General features: G+C 42.1%; 1 protein-coding gene across 4 annotated transcripts in view; it reads left to right on the forward strand.

Moving 5' to 3' along the window:
• The window catches only part of LOC135940979 (discoidin domain-containing receptor 2-like), a 106449-nt gene that overhangs the window by 74278 nt on the left and 4943 nt on the right, over positions 1 to 27228 (forward strand). For 3 of the 4 annotated variants that reach the window (XM_065486160.1, XM_065486159.1, XM_065486161.1), the window contains 8 exons: positions 12199 to 12430; positions 15780 to 15927; positions 16191 to 16367; positions 16637 to 16770; positions 21907 to 22114; positions 25103 to 25213; positions 25696 to 26103; positions 26794 to 26987. In XM_065486160.1, the coding sequence (XP_065342232.1) occupies positions 12199 to 12430; positions 15780 to 15927; positions 16191 to 16367; positions 16637 to 16770; positions 21907 to 22114; positions 25103 to 25213; positions 25696 to 26103; positions 26794 to 26987 (1612 nt within the window). The remainder of the gene's footprint in view (positions 1 to 12198; positions 12431 to 15779; positions 15928 to 16190; positions 16368 to 16636; positions 16771 to 21906; positions 22115 to 25102; positions 25214 to 25695; positions 26104 to 26793; positions 26988 to 27228) is intronic. The other variant, XM_065486162.1, reaches the window with a different exon arrangement.

Below are 27228 nucleotides of genomic sequence, written 5' to 3' on the forward strand. Positions count from 1 at the left end.
GCTTAGACAAATTTTAGACTGGCTGATTGTGTATAGTACAAATCACAATACAATCCGGTAAAAATCCTTTAAACTCGAGTTAATATCAACTAAATATAAAATGTATCGTAGCCAAAAGGTTTTGTAATTATATTTTGCTCTAAGGAGGGATTGCTCTCGTGTCATTGGGTTCAGATGTAATGTCGAAACCAGTTGGGAAATAAATTGACATTCTTGACAACGATGAAAAACAATGTCCAGATTTTAACGTTGCCCCAACGCACAACATCCGGATCGCGCGCGGGAAGACTATTTTTTATCTGCTACTGGCACCCAATTAAAAGATTAGAGTGTTACAACAAAGGGACATTCCTCAAGTGTCTGTTTCAATTAAATTTAAACAATGAAACAAAACGATCGATCTAGGTGAAAATGCTGTTGAAATAAATTAAAAATTTAAAAATCCTATCTAGTTAACATTTTGCTGCTCCCGATCAGGCTGGCGTTTAGACGGTCCGGTTGCTCCTTCGACTCTCTAGCACAAACGTGCGCGGCTCTTTTTGCCAGTTGAGGAGATAAAAAGCGCTCTGGCTAGTCGGCCTTTCCTCCGAGGAGTGTTAATCCACAGCGGCTCTCTCTATTAAAGTGCATATGTGCCAGCCAGAGAGGAAAAATCATTAAAAACAGGCTTGCTGCCTCAGGTGCGAGCAAACGGGCGAGCAAGTGCGAGGGCGGCGGTGCAGACGCGGAAAATACAATGGCCGGGGCGAAAGTGCTTATCGCGCCAGTGAGAAATGTTGTTTCCCGTTTCCTTTGCAGAACAGGAAAGAGCAGAGATTAGGCTGCCCCGCGAAGGGATGCATACCTGCCAGGCACTTGGGGGTGCTAGCCGCGCGTGAGATATTAAATTAAATGCAATTTGCTGCTGCGAGAAAGTTCCGCCTCTGCTAATGTGCAGCGAGCCGTTAAAATTCGAGCTTCACTTTGATTCCTAGTAATTTCTTGGTCGAGAAGGGATGGAAGTCATGAAATTTCGACCGGAATGTTTGTTCCTGGAATTCGTCCTGTATGCTTGCTCAGGACGCGTTTCTCATTTCCGCTGGGAAATTTTTCGGGTGAGAGTAATTTACCTCTGCGCATAAACCACGTGAGCCGGGCTAGCTAGCAATTAGGCAGAGCACACGCAGCATGAATTATGACGGCACGCTGCTGGCGGGGTGTGTTTAATTTTAAAACAAATCCACCTTGTTCGTGGGCTATTAATAAAATATGAAATGAAAGTGTGCTCCTAAGAGCGGTGGCTGCCGCCTGGCCGCCAGCTTATTTTCGAGAGGGATAATCAGTGCAGTCCCTAATCCTTCCTATCTCGCCACGTCATTAAATTTGTAACTCAAGAATAGCTCGCTCGTCTTCTTCAGCCACTGGGAATAGAGAGGTTGGTGCTGGATTCACAAAAATGACTAATGATGGGATGTTCGGCTTGTTTGAGCAACTGGATCTCCTCAAGGAAAAAAAAACTGTATTTTGGGGTTTGTGCTGAAGTCATGTCAAGCTGATGTTTTGAAACGTGGTGAAGGGTTGAGTACACACTGCAAATTAATTTTCTGTGTTTTGAATGCGAGATGCTTCTTTCTTTATATTTTGAATATAAAATAATACATTCAGAAAATATTTTATTATAGTTTTACGTATTTTGGGTTCGATTTTTATCTTTGTGGGATTTTTATACGGCTTAATCCTCCAAAGTAAGTTTTGTTGGGAGAAAACAAACCATTTAGCTTGTACCTTTGGTTTCTTGTTCGGGATTAGCCCCGCCAATCTTGGAATCTGGCTGGCGGCCAAGAAGACGGCTGGGCGAATGTTGGCTTTTGCGCGGCGCCTTGCCTTAATGCACCTGACTGCATCTCGATGCTCTTTGTGCACGAAATATACTTGGGGTCAATGCGGAGGCGTCTGTGGATCCACTAGAGCTAATGTTTTATTTATCGCCGCCTGTTTTATTCATGCAGCTAACAAAATCAAACCGCACCCCACTCAGCCGAGGGTGAATATGCCTACCAACCCGCCCGCCCGCCTGCCTCTCGAGTACGAGGGTAAAGCTTTGATTCAGAGGAAGCATTGAGCAGACGAGACGGCCGGATGCTCTCCGAGACGGCTGCATTAGCGCTCGACGCCTGCCGCTGTGCCGAGTATGCAACCGGGCGAGCGGTTGCGACGACCAAAAAGCCTGCCTCCTCGGTGGCCCCAGGCGAAATTATTATTGCCATCAGCGCAAGAAGTCGGCCGCCAAGATTTATTCTCACGCGCCCAATGTGGCAACTGATTTGTATCAGCCAGCGAATAATGTTGTTTTTTATATTGGCAATTCGATTTAACGGTTTTGCTCCTGCTGAGTTATGAATCATCTTGCAAATTGTGCCTGCCTGCCTGCCTCACTCACTCCTGAAGGCCAACACTCTCTGACCAACCGGCTAGCATTCCCTCTGTCGGATAAATTTATTTCAATCGTAAAAAGGGAAGGCTTAACTGGCGGTGGCAATGGGCTCGTTTTGGCATGTAAAAAAGTTTGACCGCATGTAAATTTTGGATGAAAAAGGCCGCGGGACCGATAAAACCACTCGGCCGGGCTATTTTATTATTTGTTTTTCCCTAAAAAGCCAAACTGGAAATAGCTTCTGGGAAAAGTGCTGCTCGTGGAAATATTGATGAAAGGTAAAATAAAAGAAAGTACAAAGTTTTGATGAGCAGCGCGTCTTCCCGATCTAATTTTTGCGTGGTTGTTCATATACAGTTTCTGTTGAAGCGAATTTACGTAAAATAGTCTTTTGATGATATGCTAAAGCGAACTCATTATTTATTCAAAAGCTAGTTGCCTCTAGGTGTAATGAGAAGGCTTGTTATCTTCCAGAGCAAATTTTCATTTTATATATTTAGTCCTTTGATAGAAATGGGGCATCATGTTATTTTTAATTAAAGACAACCGCAATGAAAATTTCAAAGGGCATCTATGTGGCTTGTTAGGTTAGTTCGGTAAATTAAATTTCCATAAATGTTTTAGAGACATTTTTCAAATGAAAATAGCCTGAAAATTTTTTGCTTTAATTAAATATACACACGTATTACTAAGAATAGCTTAGCTTCCATTAGAGCACACTAAAATTGCACCATACAGAAGCAAATCCAAAATTAAAAATATCCTTTCCCATGTAAATATTTCATATTATTTATAGGAATTGTTTGAAATGGAACAAAATAAAGCACGACTGATCCACGGGGACAAAAAAGCGCCACACTCTCTATCCTGTTTTTGACTAATGATGCACACGCGTCAATACATGCTGGCGGCGCCCAATAAAAAATCTCACCGCGCGCGACGAGAGACAAAAAAGTGACATGGACGACGACGCCGGGTGCTTTTTACTCGGTCTATTCGTCGCAGCTGTTGGGCCCATTTGTTTATTTTCCTGCAGTGCATATGAGCGAGTGTGTGCAACGTGGACGCAAACAACGGAGCAAAGCAACCGATAAATTACCTGCCCAGACGCATGGTTTTCAAGCCAAAATGACACCGTGCGCATCCTTAATTTAATAAACTGAGAAATTAATCTCTGTCAAGAGCAAGCAGGCGCATGCTTTATCAACAGATGGACTTTTTTAGCATGTATGGCAGATGGAATACATTCGAAGGCATTTTTTACAATAATCTAACTTCCAAAGATTTTTGCCACCGTCAATCGATCTTATTTTGCGCAGAGCAAATTTTAGTTTTTCAAATTACTAATATGGTAAATGCAAAAAGATTATTAAATTTATCTTTAATGTTACAAAAACGGGATCTAAGTCATAAATGACAAATGAATAAAATTATGGAGGACTGCTCGCATAGGGAAATATACTCGCAACTATATGCGTCAGCTAATAAATTAACTAATAAGCGTAATAGGCACAATAATATTTTCGCATAAGCTGCTGCGTTTATGGCAGCAGTTGGAATCAATTTGCAGATGTTTAGCTCAGCGTGCCTTTGGATATTAATTTTGCTCGCAAGCTACCATAACTCAGCCAGCGTGCTTCTCAGAAACGTGGAAACAAAGAGTAAATCGCGGCGGGAGCCGCTCTTTTCCATTCCGATTCGCCCATAAATCGTCCGCCATTAAAGGCATAAAAATTGATATTTATTTATTCCGCAGGCACACAGCTAGGAAGGGAGTTTAATTGTAATTTATTGTGGCCGGCAGCAGCTTTGCAAGATCCTGCAGGTACGCAGGCTGGCTGGCTGGCGGCTTGCTTGCTTGCGGAATTATTTATACAATGCACACACACATACGCCAGCCGCCGAGTCCATAAAGCCAGCGTAACTCGCGCGCGGTGAAATGTGTTCTCCGTGCGCCCATAAAACAAGTCTCTTGCTTTAATGTTTCTTTAATACAGGCCGGCAGTGAGAGGGCGTTTTTGTTTCTCGCGGACACCGCCGCTTTGTGCTACCTTTTTTGCCACCGAATTTTCTTAAGATCGAGATAACCATTCTTATTTCGCTCTTGGATAACGAGACTTTTACTTTTGAAAGGAACCGTGCGTCACTTGAGGTCGTAAATCTGAGCCTGGTCACTGCATTGGCACAACCAAAGTAGGAAAGGCTAACTTTATATCTAGTTTGGAGCTTACCTGATTAGCATCATGGCGAGGGTTTTGCTACGTGGAAAGTAAGATTTAAATTTAGGAAAGCAGAGATTAAGTAGTGTCGGCATTCCTGCTACCCTTGACAGTTTGGCTTGTATTCCTTAGGCTGCAATCCATTGTTTATTTATACATGGCCCAACAATCGAATTAACAAAGCGTAATGTGTTAACTAAGCAACTCTTTATATATCGTTTTTCTAATTTATTATGTATTTAAGAAGAAATTGTATTTTTTAATTATCGTGCTCATATTATACGCCTGCAGATAGCTTGAACCAAATTTTTCTTATTATTTTATAAATATCCCAAATATAATTTGTATTAAATTCCTATCAGTATCAAATTTAAAATAATTATCTTTAGGATCTAGAAGAATTGTTCAAATATTTACGATTTTCATCAATATTAATAAAAATGCCATGTCATTTCCAAACTATTGTTTTACCGTCATTCGTATTAAATAGTGATCGGATGGCAGGGCTATAATACATAGTAATAGTTTACTGTTACACAAGGTGCAAATAGTAAAGTTTTTATGGGCGTATCATTGACCGTGTTTTTTGCTCGTTGTATGGAAAAACGGGAGAGAGGCGCCGCGATGTGCACATAAAGAGATCGTGTACATTCCCCACTGACACTTTTATTATTTTGTTTCACACAGCGGGCTAATAATAACGTTTCTACGCAGGTATCGGCGCGTGAAAATGTCAAACAAGATAAAATAATCCTACGCCCAGAGCACGGCCGGCAAAAACACACACACAGACTCATGCACTCACTCTCAGCAATTCGCTCACTCTCCCGCGCGCCAACAATTTCCACCCATACACATACACGGGACACGAGGCGTTGCGATTCACGCCATGAAAGAGAGCAAGACGCCTGTTGACCTTTTGATCCGAAAACCTGTCGAACACGAGCGCGCAGCTAGATTTAGAAGTCGTGTATCTCACTAACAATCATCCCATAGGGCACGCTGCGCAGAAAATACAAAGGAGAGAGAGAGAGAGAGAGAGAGAGAGAGAGAGAGAGAGAGAGAGAGAGAGAAGCTGGCTAAAATCATTCTGCTGTCGAGGCGAATATCTCTGTCGGCTCCGGCAGTGTACTTGTATATCCTACCAACACAAATTTCCGTCCTTCTCATCATGGGAACGTTTTGATGTCCAAACTTTTCCTTTGACAACGGCTAACACGGACAAAAACCTGCAAAGTTATAAAATGGCTTGCCAATGCAAACTTGTCCAGGCAAACTTTTTCATACCCTCCGGGAAATGTTTGGAGTTGGTGGGAAAAGTATGCACGCGCTTCCCGTTTAAGATGTAAAGTGAAAACTTATCCTTCAGCGTGCCATGCGTTAAGAAAACATGAATTTAAATTTAAGGGATATCCAGGAAAGCTTGAAAGAATATTCAAACATTTATTTATTTTATGCAACATCACTTCTCCGTGGGGTTTTAATTATTGACGTCATTATCTAATATTCGTGGGCTTGAGAGGGGAGGCTATTTTTGTGCGATAAATTCAGCTTTTAGAGCATTTTCACTCTGCACCCACTCTCTTGTAAATTACACTTAATTTTATGTTCCCTCGTCACTGGTGCACCCACACATAAAACTTTCAAGTGGCACCAGAGCCATCAATTCCAGAAATCGGAATTCGAAAAAAGCATTTGCGGGTGCTTTGAGGGAAAGGAAAGGTAGCACCGCACAGTCGAGTGCACAAAGAAAGAAAAGGGTCAGGTTTGAGAGAGAGAGAGAGAGAGAGAGAGAGAGAGAGAGAGAGAGAGTGCATCGTTGGAAATAAGTGGTGTGGCGCGGTTGAGCCCGCCGTGTGGCCATTATCATCAACCACGCGGAGATCCATCATCATTTTTAAGATTTCACCGGCACGCTGAATTGAGTGATGACTGAAACGTGCAAGCATTTTCCCGTTCTAGAGAGCACCGCACTGCTGCCGATATTAGCGCTTAAAAGTGCATTTTCCTCTCACTCAGTGTGGTCCGCTCTTTCACACAACTTGCTCACAAAAGAGGACCGAGCAAAAAGATGCTTCTTTTTGGAGCATTTCAGCTCGTAAGTGTGGACCTGCTCTCCGAGTCGGGGGAGTGATGCAAAGAATGACAGAACGAAATGAGTCTTGTGTTGAAAAATTTCCATGTTCACGCATCAATCACGCCATTATCAACGTCTTAATTCGCGTCGTCTGCTCGCCCCCGGCACTGGAGAGCGAAATTTAATTTCCGTTGCGACGAGCCCCCAGCTTTCAAAATATTTACCATGCAATGGGACTAGATAAGAAGGACTCTTTGTTGGCCGCGGTTAGTTAGCCTGCCGCACGTATTTTGTTTCGCGCACGTTCTCGCATGTGTATGGGGTGCCAGCAGGCGGCGATAAGCTGGTCCATTTTCGCTGAAATGCACTCTAAAAAGTTACGTTCAGCAGTCTATGCGCCGCGCTGCTGGATCGAATTTGAAGATAAGCCACGGCTGCCTTTTTTTACTGCTCGTTTCGAGCTTCATATATTATGCTTGCGAGTGTGCGCGGGAATGTGTGTGATAGAGCAGAAACCGCTAGTGGAAATTTCGCACCAGCCTGAGTGAGAAGAGCATCAAGCAGGCATGACTGGCGTTTTCAATTTCGCACACCAACAACAAGTCGCTGACACATTCTTGCCTTGTTTTTGTTTTAGGGGCACACGTCTCTGCCTGTTTTTGGAGATTCAAAATTGCTCGTGTGAATATGAAAAATTATTCCTGAAAGGTTCACATTTATTCAGCGAGTACTGGATTTTTAGGTTCTAAACTTTTGGGAATTTTACGATGGAAAAAATAAACAATAAAATTTCAAACTAGCTATGAGTTTGAAGCTTTTGAGATTTCGTGAATCCGGTTTATTTTACTTAATATTGTATTTTCAAGTCGCTTAGCATCGTAGCAATATGTATTTTTAGAGAAGCACACTCCATCTACATATTTGTAAAAAACAAAAACAGAAAATTATAACTTTCAAAATCTTTTGCATATTACAACTGTTGTGGGTATAGAAACCCTTTTAGATAAAGAGCAAACTAATTGTATTAGGGCTCCAGCCAGATTGAAACAAGCAAAGCGCTATAAATAAATAACATGACATGTGCTACTCGAAGGAGGGTATTTTGCTGGGAATTCGAGGCAAATTTAGCTGACTTCTTTTCTAAATCATTTCATAATTTGTAAAAATATAAGTCTAGCATACAAAGCACACATATCCCCAAAGTTTCATGTCCGCAGGTGAACAGAACAATCGTGGATGGGAAAGCTGATCTCGCCCCCGGTGTTCCTCAAAGACTTTTCCAATTTTCCTCTCAACAAGTGCTGTGTGTGCGGGAGGCGCAAAAACGGAGTGGGAAAATCTAAAGGATAGACGCGCATATATCTGCGGGAGCTCGTTATGTAAAATACATGGCCAGAATCACTTGCTTGCGCGTCTCGTACCTGCTGGGAGAGACGATTGGCGCCTTCCAATATCTGCAAAAATTGAGTGGGCTGCTGGGAAACAGGGGCTCGATGATGATGGATGGTGGAGAAATTCAACGAGACAATACACATGCAAATATCCGACAAAAACACAACAGTCAGCGACGAGAGGATATATAAAAGGACGGTGGAAAAAAGAAAGGAAAGAATGTTTCCATCAGCGGGCCGAGTGTTGTGTGTCTGCCTGTGTCTTTTGAAAGGAGTCGTCGCTGCTTCTTTTTGTCTCTGAAATGTAGATGTATATATTCTCCCTTTATTGATGTCAGCCGTTACATTATGAGGAATATCTGGCAATATGACAAACACGCAGCTTTATTACGCATTCACTTCTTCACAGCAATTTTGCATATATGTCGAATCAAATTGGAAAGGTGGGGCTCACAGGGATGTGAAAAATGATCCACTTTCAGAAAGATTGTGCCATGTAGATAATGATTGTATCAATATATTAATGCTATGTAAAATTCAGATCAAAAGTCAGTCAAAACTAATAAGTTCTTAAAATGTTCAGATCTATTTTATTGAAACAGATTTCTCATGTTACCTATAAAGGTGTAAGATAATATTAACGTTACAGTATTTCACATCCCCAGGAGAGCACGTGGGAGTTGAACTGAGAGAAATGAAAATTGTATTACAGGGTGAATAGAGTAGAAATGAATTTCGTTCAAATGATTGTGCAACTCCAATTTCACTTCTGCGCTTGAATTAAATTTAACGACGACAAGCGAAATATCCGAATTTGCATAACAAATGCATCACCTAATACGCTGTGAAAGGAAAACAAGTGTTACTGACAGAAGCGCTCTCGAGATGCGGAGGATGCTGCGAGTAAATTTAAGCTCACTGGAGCGATATGTTTGATAGACAGAATCATTGCCGCGGAACTCGCTCGCTTCCTTCTCCTCGAGTTCACTTATTCTGCATGTGCAGGAAAATCACTCGTTCGAAAAGCGTCTCACGTAGCTCGCGCGCCCGCCTGCATGCCCGCCCGCCTCCACACTTTTCTTCTTTTTGCGTTACATGGGAGCTAGTGAGCAAATCTTTGATTTTCGCTTGATGTCTCCTCTTCTGAATTCGTTCCTCTGCCTCCATTATGTCATGACAGATGGAAAATAAAAACGAATCTGAGCGGGCGGCGAGACACCGTCAAAAGCACCAGACAGATTCCCTTTGTTCGCCCATCATTATCACTGTCCATCGACTGGAAAAACATCCGTTTGGTTTTTTCATCCCTTTTTCAGCCCTTTAGGCGGTTTTGGTGTATCAGATTGAATAAAAATGAGAGAGAGAGCGAACAAAATTCAGATTATACACTAAGGGTCATTTGAGGCTCGTCGGTTTATATTTCATTATTTTGCAGCCCGAGGCGCGAACGCATGAAGCGACTGCTCTAATTTTCCGCTTCCACGTGCTCATAAGGGCTAAGTTGGAATGATAAGGCGGAAATTGGTATCAACAATCGATATGAGCGCTCTCTCAGACGCAATATATAATAAAGCCATAAAAGTTTATGGCCGCAAATGCCCTGATGGCGAGAACCAAAGTTTCAAGTTCCTCTCCGCCTGATAAAGTACATGGAACACATTTATTGTGCTCGCCAGCTGGTGATTAATTAAAAAGTTGCGCTGACACAAAGAGCCGCTTTTATATTTTATTGGACTGAACCTTAGGGCACTTGTGATGAGGCAAAAATATTCACTAAATATATAGGCCTTGCGCTTGGATGAGCTCATTTTTCACAGAAATAAATCTCACATCATACTCGTTTGGCGTATCGAATTTAAATCTAAAAAAACCCTCACCCAAAATAAAGGTGATTTTAATTTCATATCATTCCTGATGAGTTTATAATTTCGATTGAATCATTCCTCTTTGTTGCGAATTTTTATACCGTGACAATGCAGAATTAATTATGATACCGGTCATTATTTGCCAATATCAATGCTACGCATGTCTAGTTATTTGTAACTCCCTGTCTGGTCATGCTCTGCTTTGAAGCCGAAATACGTGGTAGGATTAATTTCAAAACCAGAAATGGCATGCATATGCAACCCGCATGACGCGAAAGCGGCTCATTGTCATCCGCAACAAAGGGAGAAATCTCCGCTTGGCTTTTTAATGAGCCGCAAAATGGATAAAATAGCACTTTTTGCTGCTGATGCGGGCTGCGAAAAAGCCCAGTTCAAAAGGTTTGGAAAACCACTCGGTGCTTTTTGCTGGTTTAAATAAACTCTCGTCATTAGTGCTGCGAAATGAACAGGACTTGAAGCGAGGTGCCGAATGGCATGGTGCCGTTTTGCATGTTTCGTCGGCTGCAGAGATGAGCGCTCTCGAGTGTAATATGCTGGTGAGAAGCATTGTGGGCAACACTCGAGACAACAAGAGGCCTTGAGACCGTGGTCTTGCTCTCTCGCTTCTTTGCAGCCATTTAATTATCAGCACTTTGCATTCAGCCTCTGCATGTAGGCTAATTGCACCACAGCCCTTTGCTTCCCCCTCAAGTACCGCAAAAGGAAAATTTAAAGCAAACAACAGATATTGAGACTTTGAAAATCATAAATACCAAAAGTAGCCAAACATTTTTCACGAATCAAAATTGTTGGGGTTTTTAAGTTTTGCATGTAATTTGGTGAATGGGCAGTTGCTATACGAAAATAACTGATCCTTAAACAAATACAAGTGGCAAAATGTTTACACAACAGGAAGCCAGGTGCGCGAAACTCTGGGAGTTGGAGCAAACAGAGAGGCACAGAGCGGAGCACATCAAACGAAAATCACACCCAATGGTGTCGCTAATTGCGTTCTGATAAATTCGTTCGCAAACGCCAGTGAACTGGAGCAGGTCTATGTGCCTTATTATTACGAGACGCTCTTTGGAATTCAATTTGCAAACTATTAGTTAGTTAGGCGCGGCGTGCTTCATCAGATCAGCAAGCTGGTAATTGTGTTGTGAATACCTGAGTAATTACAGCGAGAGAGAGAGAGAGAGAGAGAGAGAGAGAGAGAGAGAGAGAGAGAGAGAGAGAGAGAGAGAGAGAGAGAGATCCCGCAGAGCATGTATTTCGCATATTGATTCAGTCGGCAGCGGCGTGTGTATGGTGGCAGTTTATAGTTTCTCTGCCTTGCTACTCTCTCCAAGTGCGAGCGAGGGTAAAGTTTGTTATGGTTCTGCTTCTGTTCTCGCTCATTCATTACCCCCTCGACGCAATTAAAATACTTCAATAAATTAAACGCCGCCTCCTGCTGCCGCATAATAGGTCTTGGAGCACACGCACAAACGGCGCGGCTTCTTGCGAGGCACAACACCCAACCTGTACTCGCGACGCCGTTGAGCGGAGAGGTAGATAGAGAGCGCAGCAGACCACGGTTGACAACGTTAATTGCTGCGTAATTGACTAATATTAAATTTCTCAGGCACTTTGCTGAGAGTACAATATTAGCCTGTAGTCAAGATTAAACGTTTGTATAATGAAAAGTAAGATGTATAATAATTAATAATATAAGATGCCAGAAAAAATATTTCTTGCTATATTGCATGAAAAGGAATTGGATTAAGGATAGGGATTGGGTCACAGCCAAGGTTCACCTAGAAACCTGTTATTTTTTTAAATTTGCTGTCACTTTTCCATATAAATCCAAAGAAGTTTTCTCGCAAAAAACTTCAAACCAATGAATAGATTGGGGGAGTCAAAATTTGTCATGAAAAATGGTCCAGGAGACATTTTTACTAAAATGAAATAAATATAGTTAATATGAAAAGCCAATTAAAGAAGGTTAAGGTAAAAAGTTTCGAGCAGGGTTAATTTAAATCTTAGCAATTATAAAACAAATACAAACTTTGGCTAGAATAATACCCCAACCACCTCTCTGAGCCACTCGTAGTGTTAATAATTACAGTGCTTGACATCTACTCAATATTACTGCTTAAGTTAATTTTTCAACCTATTATACTGCGCTTTAATGCTCTAGTTCCCTAGTTAGAAAGCAATATTCTGTTTTTAACCCAAAATTTGTATGTTTCAGAGTTCGGACTGAGCTTCACGGAGGTGCTTGGTGTCCAAAGCACGAGATCACGAGCGCACCACGCGAGTGGCTGGAGATCAACCTGCACAACGTGCACGTGATCACCGCCTCGGAAACGCAAGGCCGATTTGGCAACGGCCAGGGCCAGGAGTATGCCGAGGCCTACGTCCTGGAGTACTGGCGTCCGCGGCTCGGCAAGTGGGTGCGCTACCGCAACTTCAAAGGAGCAGAGGTAAAGAGCCAGAGTCAGAGAACCGAAAGCCGCTGCTTCTTCCAGTTTGTTTCCTCGGACGAATGAAAACGAGTCTCGCGGATCGATAGCGGCGGTAACAAAGGCGCGTGACGTCACCTGGTTTACCTTCGCTGGCTCAGGGGCGTGCCGGGGCGAAATTTCTGATGAGAACCCTTGGCATTGAATCTATGGATTCAATTTCGTTTAACATCAAATAAAAATTTGCAATGGAGAATTGGCCCTTATAAGTGCAGTGACTTCATCTTTCAAAATAAAGCACTTAAGAAGCGAAGTGAAAAATGATACTCCGTTGTAAAGGGAAGATTGGAAATCGATGAGAATTGAAAGTAGAAAGTTAGAAAAAAGTTGAAAACTACCCTCATTTGGCCGACTTTTTTGCGCCATGCATTCCATTAAGATAACTTCTGCACGGGAAGACACCAAACGACTCAACATTTTGCAAGTGATTTTGTTTGCGGGAGAGCGAGACTGGCATATCTATGAAGTAATTCCGCCCCTGCCAAGACGTGTACGTACGCTATTTATTCCCAAGCGCCCTCATTTCCATGTCGCAGTCCCCTACCTATGTGAACGCACACACACACTCGTGGTGATATTTTATTCTTACGGCGGCGCCCATTAAAGTGGCGCGCGCCATTATTCGTGGAATTGCATCAAAGAAGAGGCTGCCGCGGCCCTCCATCATCAATATTTGATGCACTTAACAGTAAATGGAGTAATTTGTCATTCATTCTTTTGTGCTGTTGCCAGCGCCGGCGAAACTTTGCACTCGGCCTATCTGTCTGTTTACGTGTAAATATACAAGCGTACAAATGAACCTCACGCGCGTCAGTTTTGATTGGGGGAGCGAATTTTTGTTTTCCTGCCTCGTCATACTAGGACGGTGATGATCGATCGCACTTGCGGAACTAACAAAACCCAACCATTTTGTTCCGAAATTTTGCGCTGGGACAACTGCCAATTAAAAATCCTGGCTTTTTTCACTCAGCATTCATGAAATTCGCTTTCGTTTCTCTTCGAAACGAACCAACGCCTTATTCAAATCGAAGAGGAAATGCGGCCCCTCCTCGCGTGCTTTTTTACGATTTCCTTTGTTTCGCTCTCTCGCTCGTTCTTATTCAAGGCGTCTTTTTAGGATCATTTCTTAAAAGCTGTCAGCAGCAACAAAGAAAATCCGAGTTGTTAAAATTCCTGAGCTAGAAGCGAGAGTGTCACTCTGATGCGCTCCATTCAATCCGAGAATCGTCAACTTAACACAATGTTGGGATTTCTCAGTGAATTAGTCAAATTTTTCTCAGCCTCTTCTACGAAAGGGATAAACAGGCAATTAAACGGGCTCTTAGAAAAGCTACTACAGAATGCTAATGGCCAGAGAGGACGTGAAAAATGCTCTCTTTTATATTTAACCCTCTGAATATAATTACGATTCCAATGTCATCATCCGGAAAATTAATTAGTGCCCATTTTTAACAACCAAATTACCCCAAATTCTTTCACGTGGGACTGCTGGCATTCAAAACAAATATTTCCAGAGCAGCTCTGCCCGGATCTCTCAGCGTGATAAGCTTTTGACGTGGCAAGTGGCTAAGCAATTAATTTCCCCGCACGCAATTTATCGGAAAAGTAGCGGCAGGGAAACTTACTTTTTCTTTTCCCTGCGCGCTGCTCGAACAGCATCAAAAAATCCGCTTTGATTTATCGCACGCAGGGCGGTTTTCGTTTTATCGCGCCGGCACGCACCCAAAAACAGCTATAGCCGCAGCCAGCCGGTCGGATTTCCATCAGAGAGAAATAAAAGAGCTCGCATAATAACTCCATCATAACACACACGCGCCTTTTATTCCTGTGCACGCGAGCCTATTGCTTTGCTTTCGCTTCGGTGGTGGCGTCGATTGTTTCACAAGCAGCAGGAGCGAAATGGCCCTCTATTCGAGTTAAATGGGCTGGGCGATATTCAGGCGATGATGGACACCACCCACTCAGCCAGCAGCACCCGCCGGCTAGCGTTGTGTGCCGCTGACAACGTGATATCTAATGGCTATCTTGATTGCCGGCCGACTGCATTTCGTGTGCAGGCACGCGGGAAATTGGAAAATGCTCGCCGACTTCCCGTCCGTTTTGGTTGCTTTGCGGCTCTGGCCAGTTTTTTCTCCGGAAAATTCCTCACTATCAGCTGCCCTGCGGCTGAAAAATTGATCATTTTAGCGTTAGAAATTGACCAACCCAGTGAAAATGAAAACGAGTTTCACATTCCATCCGAAAATATAGGAGATTGAAATATGGTGCCACGTTACCCAAAACACGAAATTACTTGTCTTTATATTTACTTAAAAAATCAAACTGGTCACAGTTTGTGGCACTGAAAGATTAAGTCGAGAATCGACAGAAAAGGATCTGTAAATCGTTCAAGTTCTACGCTAGTGCCGTCATAAAATGTGGAAAATGCGGCTGAATTAAATTACCATCTCGATTAATTTCGAGCAGGGTAATGATATCAGTGTGACTACATTCAATCTTCAATGCCCCATGTTCGTGCACAGTGCACACTGATAAAAGTCTGTCCAAACACGAGAAAAGGCCTTTATAGCTACAGTCCATCTCACATTGCTAATATTTTATGTCACGTCCGATAGTAAAAAAAAAACAGCTTCTCCTCCCCAGGTGAAGTCGTATCCCTAAAAAAGTGCGGTCAGCCTTGCCTCTGCTGCAGGAAATGATGTGATGAAGATTGAAAGAAATGTGTAGCGGCGTGGCCATTACCAAGTCCACGCGAGGGGTTGTAGTCAGTTTCTGCTGAGCGTACCGTAGGAAGAGGCAAAAGGAAAATTTCCGAAATTTTGACCAAAAACAGAGAAGAAAATTCTGAAGGCAGAAATTCTGACGCATCCATGTTAAACCAATTTATTAAACTCTGAATTCTTCTGCATAAAAATTTATTGGTCATCAAAATTTTATTGAACAGCTTGTGAAATTGCAGAACCAACTAGTTTTCACAGTTCCAATTGGTGTTGAAAAAGTCAAGTTTTTTTTGTGATATGTTATACCAAAAATCATAAAATATTCCCTAGAGTGTTTCATGCGGCTACGGTAATCCTCCCGAATTTCTCACTTTGGAAGCAAGCGAGGTGTTTCTCTTGCGTGCAGCAAGCGTTGCGTGACTCAAAGACACTAGTTAGCCTTGGCTGGCTACTTCAAGGGGTGTTAATAATTGACTTAAAGCTTCAAGATGCGGTGGCGGCTCAGAAGAAAGGCGCCGCAGATTTAATGCCGCCGCCATCCATCGATCCATCGAGTTATCTAATTGAATTCGGGCCCTCCTCTGTTCCAGGTGATTACCGGAAATGAGAACACCTACCTTGAGGCGAAAAACGACCTGGACCCGCCGATTTGGGCGAGCAAGATTCGGTTTTTGCCTTACAGCGATTTCCGCAGGACTGTCTGCATGAGAGTAGAAATCTATGGCTGCTACTATAATGGTGAGAAATACATAATTTTTGTAGAAATTTCTATGAAATTATTTGTCGATTATATTTTTAAAAAAATTCACACCGTTTATTTTGCATTTAAATTATAGTAACGCATCAAAATTTGGTAACCCACTGTTTACTTATTCTAAAAATCTTCAAACAGTTTTCGCCAGATTTGAAACAATTGTAAAAACAATCATTCAAAATATTTTATCTGAATATAAACAGTTAAATTTTGTACCAATTGAAATATTTCTTATCTCTTTTCTCAGATGGCATAGTGAGCTACTCGATGCCGCAGGGTGACAAACGAGGCAACGGTTGGGAATTCTTCGACTCCACCTACGACGGCATCTGGGAATCGGACCTGCTGAAACGAGGCCTCGGGATGCTAACTGATGGCAAAGTTGGTCTCGAAAATTTCAAACTCGGCTATCACGACGAAAGAGGTAAGTTTCTGCAGTCTCCAACTTTTTCGCGCTCCATTGAATTCTGGCAGCGACAAAATTACGCGGGAGCGCGTGTGTCTTTTGAATGCATGGTACAATCAGGTCTCATTAGCGAAAGAGTTTTATTCTCATGCTGGCATCGCAGGCAGAATCAATAGAGCACTCAGGCATTCAAATAATTGTGAAATTATTCCGCGTCTCGAGTGCTCTCGAGAAACAACCGACGCGAAATAATTGGCAATAAGACCGAATATAACGACTTGTTTCAGGCCAAGGGTGGGTCGGCTGGCGCAACGACACGAGAAACGGCAAGCCGGTCGAAATCAAATTCGAGTTCGACAAAGTGCGAGAATTCAACACGCTGCACATCTACTGCAACAACCATTTCACCAAGGACATCCAGGTGAGTCCGATTCTTTGCATTTTAAGAAGCTGGCTGGCTGGTTTGCTTTTCAAAAGCAGTCTGCAGGGGGAGAAAGCATGAGGCCAATTATTTCCTCTCAAAAGAAAACGCGATGGGGAGAGATTGAAAAGAATAAAGAAAAGGAATGGATTTTTTGCGTCAGAAAGATAAAACATGAAGGGGTCGAGTTGCTCCTCTAGATTTGTGTTGCACTGTAGATACTTGCTTGAAAAGGAGAACGTGCAGCCGGCTGTGTTAGTTGCATAAGGTTAAACAGGAAAAATTGGCTTTTTCCGAGCGAAAACACCTTTCAATGGAAAGGAAGTCTTGTGAATAGGATCGGTTTTCGAAACATTTAGATTATTGAGTTACTCTAAATTATTCGAAATATCATGACAATATTACAGCATCGAGAACTTTTTAATACATGGATCCATTACTAAATAACGTCAAATTAATGAAAATTCAAGATAAAAATAATATTTGCTTCTCATTTAGCAAAAACTTCTTCAGAATACGCATCAGTGGGTTCGCATCATTTTTAAAAAACAGGGAAAAATTAAGAGGGCTTGAATTCACTCGAAAAAGGGAAGATCAGCGGACGGATAAACTTTGACGCATCTGTATGCTCCAGGGGACCAGTGGCGTTCCTTTTCAGAGTGCTATCTCTTCTTTTCACTCCGTGCATATCATAAGTATGCACACACATACATTCATACATAGAGTGTACATGAAACAAGCGGAGAGTATAGTGGTACATGGCCATCTTTTCCATTTGCCGTCGAGAGCCCATACAGAGGAGCACCGACTCACCGAGCGACCACTCGCGCGCAGCATTTCTGAACAAGCATTTCCACTCGGCCACACTCCATGGAAATTAGTGGTTATAAATCAAGGGTTGTTGTGCCCCACCAGCTAGCAGCTATGCATTTTTTCATCTTGTCGTGTGCTGCCGTCATTCCTGCGGAAATTCTATGTAGTCAACCTCAAACCGCCGTGTCGTAAATCCACGAATATTTTCTGCCCGAAATCGATTTTAAAACTCTGGTGTAGCTCACCGCGTTCTTAATTCCGTTGAGCTTTCGCTTGTATTAAAGAGAGATATTTCTTCGCCAAAGCGACAGTCTGAGAGAGAAACAAGCTGCTTAACCCCAGAGAGAAAACATTAAATCATTCTCGCATTTTTTTAATATGAGCCCGGCGCCTCCGCTTTTTCTAATGGATTTCTTAAAACGGGCTCAGACGCTTTTCCCTCTCTCGTGTGTGCGGGGGTGCCGAAGCAATATTAGCATGTTTTTCATAACCTCTAAGCTGACACGTTTCCTTTATGACATTAAATAAACCCGCATTACACATCCATCCATCCCCCACGAGCGCAATCCGAGCTGTTTTCTCTTATACGACTCCTCGCGGGGATGAATATTATTATTATTTCTCTTGAACCGGTTCAAAATCAACATCGCTACTGCTGAAGAAGCTATAAAATAATGGCGAGGGTGGAAAAGTTTCCTTCTTATTCCGCTGCAGCAGCCGCTTTTCTGAATTACAAATATCAAAAAAGAGGTTCCGTTTTGAAAAGACGGGAGGGAAGCAAGAAAGAGAGGCGGACGCAGCACTGCAGCCAGTAGCAGACACTATAGCTTGTTGGCTGGCAGTTGCGTGTAACATAATATATCACAATAATATTGCCCTGGTAATGTCTGCACTTGACGTTTCCGCTCGCAAAAAATGGGTTCTCAATGATCTTCTCCGCGCGACGGTGGCCTTTATTTTTCCGCTCCTCCGCGCTTTGTTTACTTCCATGAGCAGAGCGTCGACCGGAGATTGAAATGGAAAGAAGCTAGCGGAAAATCCATGCATAAATTTAAACAGTGTCTTGTCTAAATCATTTCCAGAGCTTGAAACGTTAAATGAAAATCTTCATTCCAGATGCAAAAATGCATTTAGCAACATTAAATTTCCATGGTTCTGCGTTTTTAACATGCAAATTAATTTTGTTTCGCCCTATACTATCAAAATTTTACCTAACATTTTTTTTAGAAGTCACCACTTATTGTTAGATGCAAACGGGCATTTTGAGACTATTTTTATATTTCATGTCTCATCTAGAGCGTTCACAATTTCCTCAACCGTGCTTATTTCCTTTGTAATAAAAGCTATCCATCGAACTTCCTGCCGAGCTATATGTTCTTCGCTATAAAACTCAATGGTATGCAATGTTTGCAGAGTGAATTTACTGCACAAGTGCATTTCTGTCTGCATTAAGATTGGCATCTTCCTACTTTTTGCTCCAAATTCCAACTCCCAGATGCTCCATGCAGCTGACGGTTGTCTCGTTCCTATTTTTAATACAATTCCATCGGTTTTATCAATATGCCAGTCGCGGTGGAGGATCGTTTCCAAGTCTAATACAGGCGCGCTGCACATATTCTATTCTGAAGGCAGCTCACTCCTGAGCGACATAAAACTGCTCCGCCACTTCCTCCAGATAAAACTCTAGTTTATTGAGTTGTAAAGCCGCATTTTATGCGTCATATTCCAGGCAAAAGGTGGTTAGGCAAATAATGCACAGGAGCTCTCTTCCACGGTGCGTAAGAGAGAGAAACGCGGACGAAACGCCACCGGAGCTGCTGTCTCGTCAAAAGTTATCGCTTGGTCGAACACGCCAGCTCTGATGAGAAAAATTTATGTTGTTAATGCCATTAAGAATCATACTTGCTATGCATCTCGTGAAGGGTTTATGTCTTGCGAGACAAAATGATGCACCGTCGGTTCGTGTTCGTACAGCTAAGTTGTAAAATGAAAGAGATGAATTATGCACTCATTTGAATCAGATATTAGTGTCGTGCTGCGGAATGTAAAGACGCTTTCATAACGAAATTTCTTTAAATTGTTGGATGGTTAGAGGCAAATTATCGCAGAGTGGACTTGTTTGAAATTTACCCGGCTGGAAATTGATTTGCAATATGAAAAACAGTTTTATCCGGCCGGCTATGTTAATGAAACGAACGCTCCGTGAAAATTAATTTTACTTTTATTCCCATTCATTTTGTGCGCGTCATGCCATTTCAAGCTCAACGTGCTTTGAAATAATATTATTCAAGCAGAGTTGAAACCAGACAATGCATACGGCCGAACCATAGTGCAGAGAGCAGTACGAGAACGAACAAAACGAAGCCGCACAAGCTGCTGCAGCGCATATTTTTTCTCATGTACCGAGCGAGCACCATAAATGATGATTGCTTTGGAAGAACGTGAAAATAAAACTTTAAATTTCATAGCCTGTTTCCTCGTTCGAGGCGAGCCATAAAAAATTTACCCTCTCGCGCTGATGGAAAATTTTGATTAAGCAAATAAAACATAGAGCTGTGGAATACAAACAACACACTTCAAACTGTCGATTAGAAATGCTGATAAAACGAGAGAACATTTGTCGAGTTTCCTCTGGCTGTATAAACAAGCCCCGATACAAATGGTCGAATCGTCTTTTTGCTTCTTAACTCCATCTCGAGCTTTCCAGATCTAATGAAACATTCTGATTTATGACGTTAATTAATTAACAAAGTTGCTCCGCTCCGGTTTAATAATATTTCGCAACAGCTTGCTCCGCGCGTTTGATTATTTTCCTTTTGGATTGTGTGTGCAGCTTTCTCGCGCACTTCTACTTGCTGATTAATGACGTACGAATTCGTATATGCGCGAAAAGTCGCTGCCGCCAACCACCGTCGCTGATGAAATATTTGTGTAGCGATAAATGAGAAATTTTGAATGACGTGCCGCTGCATGCGAGCTGGGTGGTGCGCGAGAAGCAACTCCCGCTCCACCCACCCTAGCTAGCTTTTTACAAAAGTGAACGTCGCTCTCGCGAGAAGCAATTATCATTTCGCATAGCTGCTGCTGTTTCGTGAGTGAGTGAGTGAGTGGAGGGTTGGTCTCCCACCTTGGAATGAAGCGAATTACTCGCATAACTCACGAGGGCATGCAAAACAACACATTGCTCCGTTATTAATCTTTCTGAAACCACCAAAGTTTAGGGTTGGAGCTTTTGACAAGATCAGCAGCCAGACTTTAGTTTTTGTCGGGATCACTGAATAAGATAAATTATTAATTTTCCTTTTTTTATCTGTTTTACCTGGAACTCCCAAATATTTATGAGACTCAGTGGAAAAAAGTTAAGAGGCTATTTGTTTGCTTAATAATAGTCAAAGTAAATTAAATGTTAAAAATTACTTAGATTATATTTGTAATATTTTGCATGTTCTCATAGCTTACATTGTCGACGTCAGATCGATAATTAGAGAAACAACAGAATAAACACGCTCGCAAATATCTAATTAGCAAATTCCATGTTATACTGTTGCGAGACAAACGAGAAACTACTAAAATATTCATAACTCAAATCTTTTATCTCCATTTTAACCAGTTGTGTTAATGTTAACATTATTAGGACATTTGGACATTTTTATTTTGTGACCCAGATGAAGGTAAACACGCTCTTTCAAATCGCTTACAAACGCATTAAATCGCACACAACCACAGTAAATTACACATTCGTGACTGCCTCGAAATATAAATTAAATAGCGATTTTGACGGTGTGCCCCCCGCCGAAAAAGAGACATTTTTCTTCCAAATCGCGTGCCAGCGCATATTTAATTAAAATATACATCCGACCGGCAACATTAATCACCAAATCCCGCGTGAGACCGAATTATATACGCGGCGGCAGCCAACTCTGCGGATTCAGGGCAATTTACCCCCACAAGCACGCCCGCCTGTGGAAATTAATTCAGCGCGGCAAGTTTCCTCCCTAACCACTTGAAAACTCTCTTTTTTTTGCCAATCAACCGTCAACGTTATTAAAAATCAAGGCACTTTCGGTATTAAAATTACGCAAGCCAATCGATGTTTATGAATAGGGGGAACGCGGTCCATTTAGCAGGGCTTCGCGTTTTTCATTACAGAAATTTCAATTAAAAATGCGCGCTGCAGGAAATCATATTTCCTCTCCCGCTGAAAGGCCCTCAATATATTTCTTTCTACTCTTGATTAATTCCGCAACAAACTTTCGAAGCCGAAAGCCCTCCACTCTGAGAGACGGTACAATTTTTAATGAAAATGTTCGTTTTTTGTCGTAGGTCTTCGCCGAGGCCAAGGTGTTCTTCAGTGTTGGCGGCCAGCAATTCCTAGGAGACCCAATCACGTACACATACATCGAGGACAGAATTTTTGAGACTTCTAGAAATATCTCAATCAAACTCCATCATCGAGTTGGTCGCTTCGTCAAACTTCAGTTGCACTTCGCCGCCAAGTGGATCATGATCAGCGAGGTCACATTTGATTCAGGTAGGAATCAAAACTTTTGATGATTTTTTGCATTTCCAAGATGATTTCCAGAGTGATTGCTTATGGGAAATTCTAAAAATGGCTCTCATATTATTTGATGTCTAGTGCTTGATTTTCGAAATCAAAGAGGCAAACGATTTAGTAATAATTGTCAAAAATGAAAATTTATTTCCTTATACCATTAGTTGAATATGTTATCTTGCAAAAAGAATCCTGCATTGTCAAAACTAGGGCGAAGCAAAAAATAGATTTCATTCTTACATCCCTGTTTTTGGTTACCAATTCGTGTCCCACGATATCACATAGAGAACACGTGCAGAGTAATTTATAGAATCTTCTCTGCAGACCCGTTCGGTGGTATAGTATCGGCAGCACGAAAAGGGGTCAGAGGCGGTGGTATTATTTTTTGATAGATATCGTCGTCAACCTGCACGGGCAAACAAACAAAAATGGGGAACCTGCAGTGGTCCTTTTGCACGCGCGCTGGTTTTGTGTTTGCGTGAAGGCGCAAAGCAAACACAAAACAAGGGCACAAACACATACGCATTCGCGAAATATCATTTTGTACGAGCGGAATGAGAGTGAAGGGGTCAAATGCATGAAAAATAACACGGGCCACTTGAAAGCCACGCGGCGCCCTTTGTGCGACGGCCTGCTCTTCATATTTTAGTCATTCGGGTCGAGTTTTGGTGACACAAAACCCAAAGGCATGCGGCGCGCACAGCAACATAAATCATGCACGACTCAAAACACCGAAGGGCTGCTCGCGGTGGCAACCACTAAAATTTTTATCTCTGGCCCTGTGTAGACACATGCCCGTCGCGAGGAAGTGTTTCCGCACTATTTCTAAAATAAAAACACGCGCTTCTTTTACGTTAAACAGGGGCACTAGCACTGAACGGTGGCCATTTTATTTTTATATCTCTAGCTTTGGAAAAGCTACCGCCGCATGCGGGAAATTGAATTTTAAATATATGTGCTAGGCAAGCTCCACCGTTTTGTTTGGAATTTAGGGCGACTGCCAGTTTTATTAAGGCAGTGAAAGACTAGCTTTTCTCTCTCCCGATCGCTGGGTTAATTGAACTTTGGGGCTTTACGACAATTTTATGCCGCAGCTTTGAACCCGTTGTGCAATGGGGACAAGGGTGTCGATTGGTTTTCTCTTCAGTTCATTTTGTTTAATTCAGTAAGAGTAAATTTTCAGAGGCAAGTGTCTCAAATACGGTTTAAATATAAATTGATTCTGCAGTTTGCAAATAAAATATGTTATAAAATGCATATTCTAGCCTATACAAAAGATCTAATTTTAAAGGGAAACAAATTAAATCAGCAGTGTGAAACAAAATTTGAAATCTGATCATAATTAACAATGATTGAAAATCGGTAAAATAATAAATGACGTGATTGTTTGAGACTTGCGGTTATCGTTCAATATTAATATCCTTGCTGAATATATTATATGATTCTCATGTTTTTTGCTTATACGGCTTATACCATGAATCCTGCATTTCCTCTTGCATGATTCCACAATTTCAATTGTGCCATTTACATTTTTTCCAGCCAACTTGGCCTAATTTCACCGCAAAAGATGCACTGCAATGTCCCTTCAAAAGCTGGTTGTAAATTTCTGCAAGCAATTTCCGTTTATGTTTCAAAAAATGCCGCTGCTTCCCACCAAAGCTGTAGAAGCAGCGTTCAGGCCATAAGCAATTTTCCAGCACATTTAATTTTTCCTGCTGCTCTCTTTCCTACCTGCGGTATACAATATTATGTCGCTTTTATAAAATATGACATACATAGTAGAGCTCTGAACCCTAATCCGCAGAGCGAGGAATTTGAAATATGGGCCCGGGCACAAAGGCACGCCGCACGCGCAAAATAACGCCAGGCCAGAGAAAAAAAATTATGCTTGTAAGAATTTAATTAATCCGTGCATAAAGGCATACCTGGAATAATGGTGTGCCATGCAAATATTGCCTCCAGGCCACTTCATCAAAAGCACCTTTTCGGTTAAACACGAGAATTCACTCCTCTCTGCGGCACAAAAGCAGCCGAACTTTGCTAACGAGGCGAAGAATTTTTCAATATCGGCCACGATATGAAATCGCCAAAGGCAGTGTTAGCGTGCGTGCGTGTGCGGCGGCACCGCAAAAACGTTTTTCGGGTAAAGGATGCAGCAAGCACGCTAAGTGCGAGCGAGTACTCGTCGCTCCCTCACTTACGCTGGGCTGCTTCCCATGCCGCGGGCAAAGACTTTATTAAAACCGCCGAAATAGCTAGCGAGCTGCAGCACCTATACACAATCCTTTCACTACACTGTTTGATGCTGTCATAGCGTATAGTTTATGCCTTGGACAAACAGTCTAGCTTCGGTTTAAAACAAACAGAATAAGACCGTAACTTCAAAGGATAACATTTGTTTGTCTGCAGCAACGCGGACATTTTTCGCGTCTAAGAGTTTTATAATTAAAATTTGTGTTGCACATTTTCATCACGGGCAAGAAGAAAGAGCAGGGAAGTGAGCAAATGATTAATTATGAAAGCTATTTTGAGGATTGTAGCTCAATTATCACAAGCTACACGACCAACTTTTATTCCACAATAAATCTTTTCAACGTCATAGCTGTTTAAGTAGAAGAATTGTTCGATTCTTGCAATGAGACCATTTTTCAACATTCATCTATAGCACTTTCTCACATCCCTCATCTTGACTGGCACACTCAGTTATTAATGTTTTCCGACGGGCAAATGTTTGCCCAGTAGCCTACACACTGCTTTTCTAAAGCTATTGTTAAAGGTAAACAAACTCTCAGATAAGCAATATCAAAGCATTCGGAACTTTTGTGCTTGAGATGAATGAGAAAGACCCTTTTCGTTGTTGGCGATCAGTATATCCATCGGCTACTCGCACAGCTTTCTCGGAAACTGCACAAGTGAATATCGATTTGGCGAAATAATATTCAACCGGCGTTGCTCTTCTCTTTGCAGACATCGCCCACGGAAACTTCACCGTCGAGACGAAGCCGGCCACTGACGCGCCAGAGCAGAGCGATGTCTATGTGGAGAAGTCGTCCTTGCCTCAGGACGTCGAAGTTCCAGGTCAGTGTGTGCACTCGACAATTTGCCCTTAAGAGGCAAATCAAATAGCATGTAATTGTAATGTAATCAATCTGCTGGAGTGGATGGACACTCTTCCACATCCTTTGAACAGATCAAAGCCACTCAACAGCAGTAATAACATCCAATAATGCAACCGATGTTTTTATTTACTTGTAACTTTTGAATAGACTTTTTTTTCTACGTCTCAGCATTTTTATGTTATAAAATTTTAAGTTAAAATTCAACAATAGGATGTGATTTTTTCACTTGTCAAGTACAGAATATTTCTTTTGTAATTTTCTTAAAAGAAATAGAGTTTAAGTAAATGTAGATTTAAATTAATAGTAAAAAATATTTTCTTACGCCTGGAAAACACCCGTTAAAATTAAGATTGAACCAGTTTGTCAAGGCGAAAAAAATTGCCCTTTTAATACTGCAATTTTTAAATGAAAATGCAACGAAACATTTTCATTCAATTTCAGTGTCTTCAGCTCATCAGGAGGATCAGACCTTCATAGCCGTCGTTCTGGGCGTGGGAACCTCAGTTGTGCTCATCACCGTGGTGGTGGTGATCCTGGCGCGATACACGCGCCGCAAGAACTTCGCGAGTCCGTTAGCGTCGAAGGCGCCGCTGAGTGGCGCCGAGAACAACGCCAGCGGCCCCAGCAACAGTGCATACACCAGCGTGACGGTCGACGACAACTACAACCAGCCGAGGGGCAGCACGACCACCGACCGCAGAGGCCTCTTGGCCGCTACCAGGGCCGACGACTACCAAGAGCCCTACCAGGCCCTCAAGTATGCGCCATACTACAGCTACAGCCCCGTCGTCATGGAGATGAAGGACATGATCACCGACACGCTCATCAGAGGGTCAGCGCCCCATTCCGGTGCGTGCGAAAATATTTTCTATTTGTCCAATCCGATCGAATACAAGCCAACAAAATTTAATATTAAAATCACAAAGCATCTAACAAATACAACTAACTAAAACGAAGTTACATTTTAAATTTAAAAACAGATACAATGTAATTACAAAATTCAGCTAATGCAGAAACAAAAATATAACAGTTACACAAACCTTCTGCTCTGCTGCCAATTTTCAACAGCAATAATTTTTCAATAAATGCGAAAGAACGCTCTTAACGTTTCCTTGCTGCTGGCGCGAGATACAATAAAAGTCGGCAGCAGTGTTCTACTCGGCAGTGAATTTGACAATGGTGAGCACATAAATCACGAGTAATAGCCAGGTAATTGTGCGAAAGGGCTTTTCGAGGATCGAGACACGTTTGGTAATTGGCAGTGGCGATGATTGATGGTCTGGGTGTGTCCGCGCTGGATCATTGTTATTATGCTAATAGCGTTCTAATTAGCACAATATTTATCGCACCTCTCGCCCGCCGCTGCCTACTCTCGTATTGTGCGCGTACCTGAAAAAAGCCTAATGGTTTTCACTGCTTCGACCTGTCAGCGGCATTAATAGAGCTTTTAATCGGCTTCTGATCACTCGCCGAACGAGTTTGATACAAAAAATGGATGAATATAAATCATCTGGAGTGTGCATATCATCTTGTCCGCAGACACCTCTTATGAATACGCCGTGCCTGAGCTTGGTGGCAGCGTGCCCCTTCTGAACCACGAGAACTCGCTCGCCAGATCTGAGCACGGCTCCGTGTTCTCCAGGAATTCCAACCCGCAGGGCATCAATATTCCCATTCCGAAGCCACCCTCTTCAAGGACGTCGGAGGAATCGTCAGGCAGCCGAGGCAAAAGGGTAAATTTCAACCTTTTTAATAATTTATTTATTTTTTTATAACAGTGGAACGAAAAATTAGAAGTCATAATGGGCAAGCAGTAACTCCTAAATATAAGCGATAAAACATTTCCTACGACTAAAAACTAGTCGCAAAAAATGAATATGAATGCATGCGTTAAAAACTGATTAATGAGTAACCAAAAACTATGCCAGAGGTTATCCTTCATAAATTTTAAAATTATAAAAATATGGGGGAGTT

The sequence above is a fragment of the Cloeon dipterum genome, chromosome 3 (assembly GCF_949628265.1).
Source record: "Cloeon dipterum chromosome 3, ieCloDipt1.1, whole genome shotgun sequence".
NCBI classification, from domain to species: domain Eukaryota; kingdom Metazoa; phylum Arthropoda; class Insecta; order Ephemeroptera; family Baetidae; genus Cloeon; species Cloeon dipterum.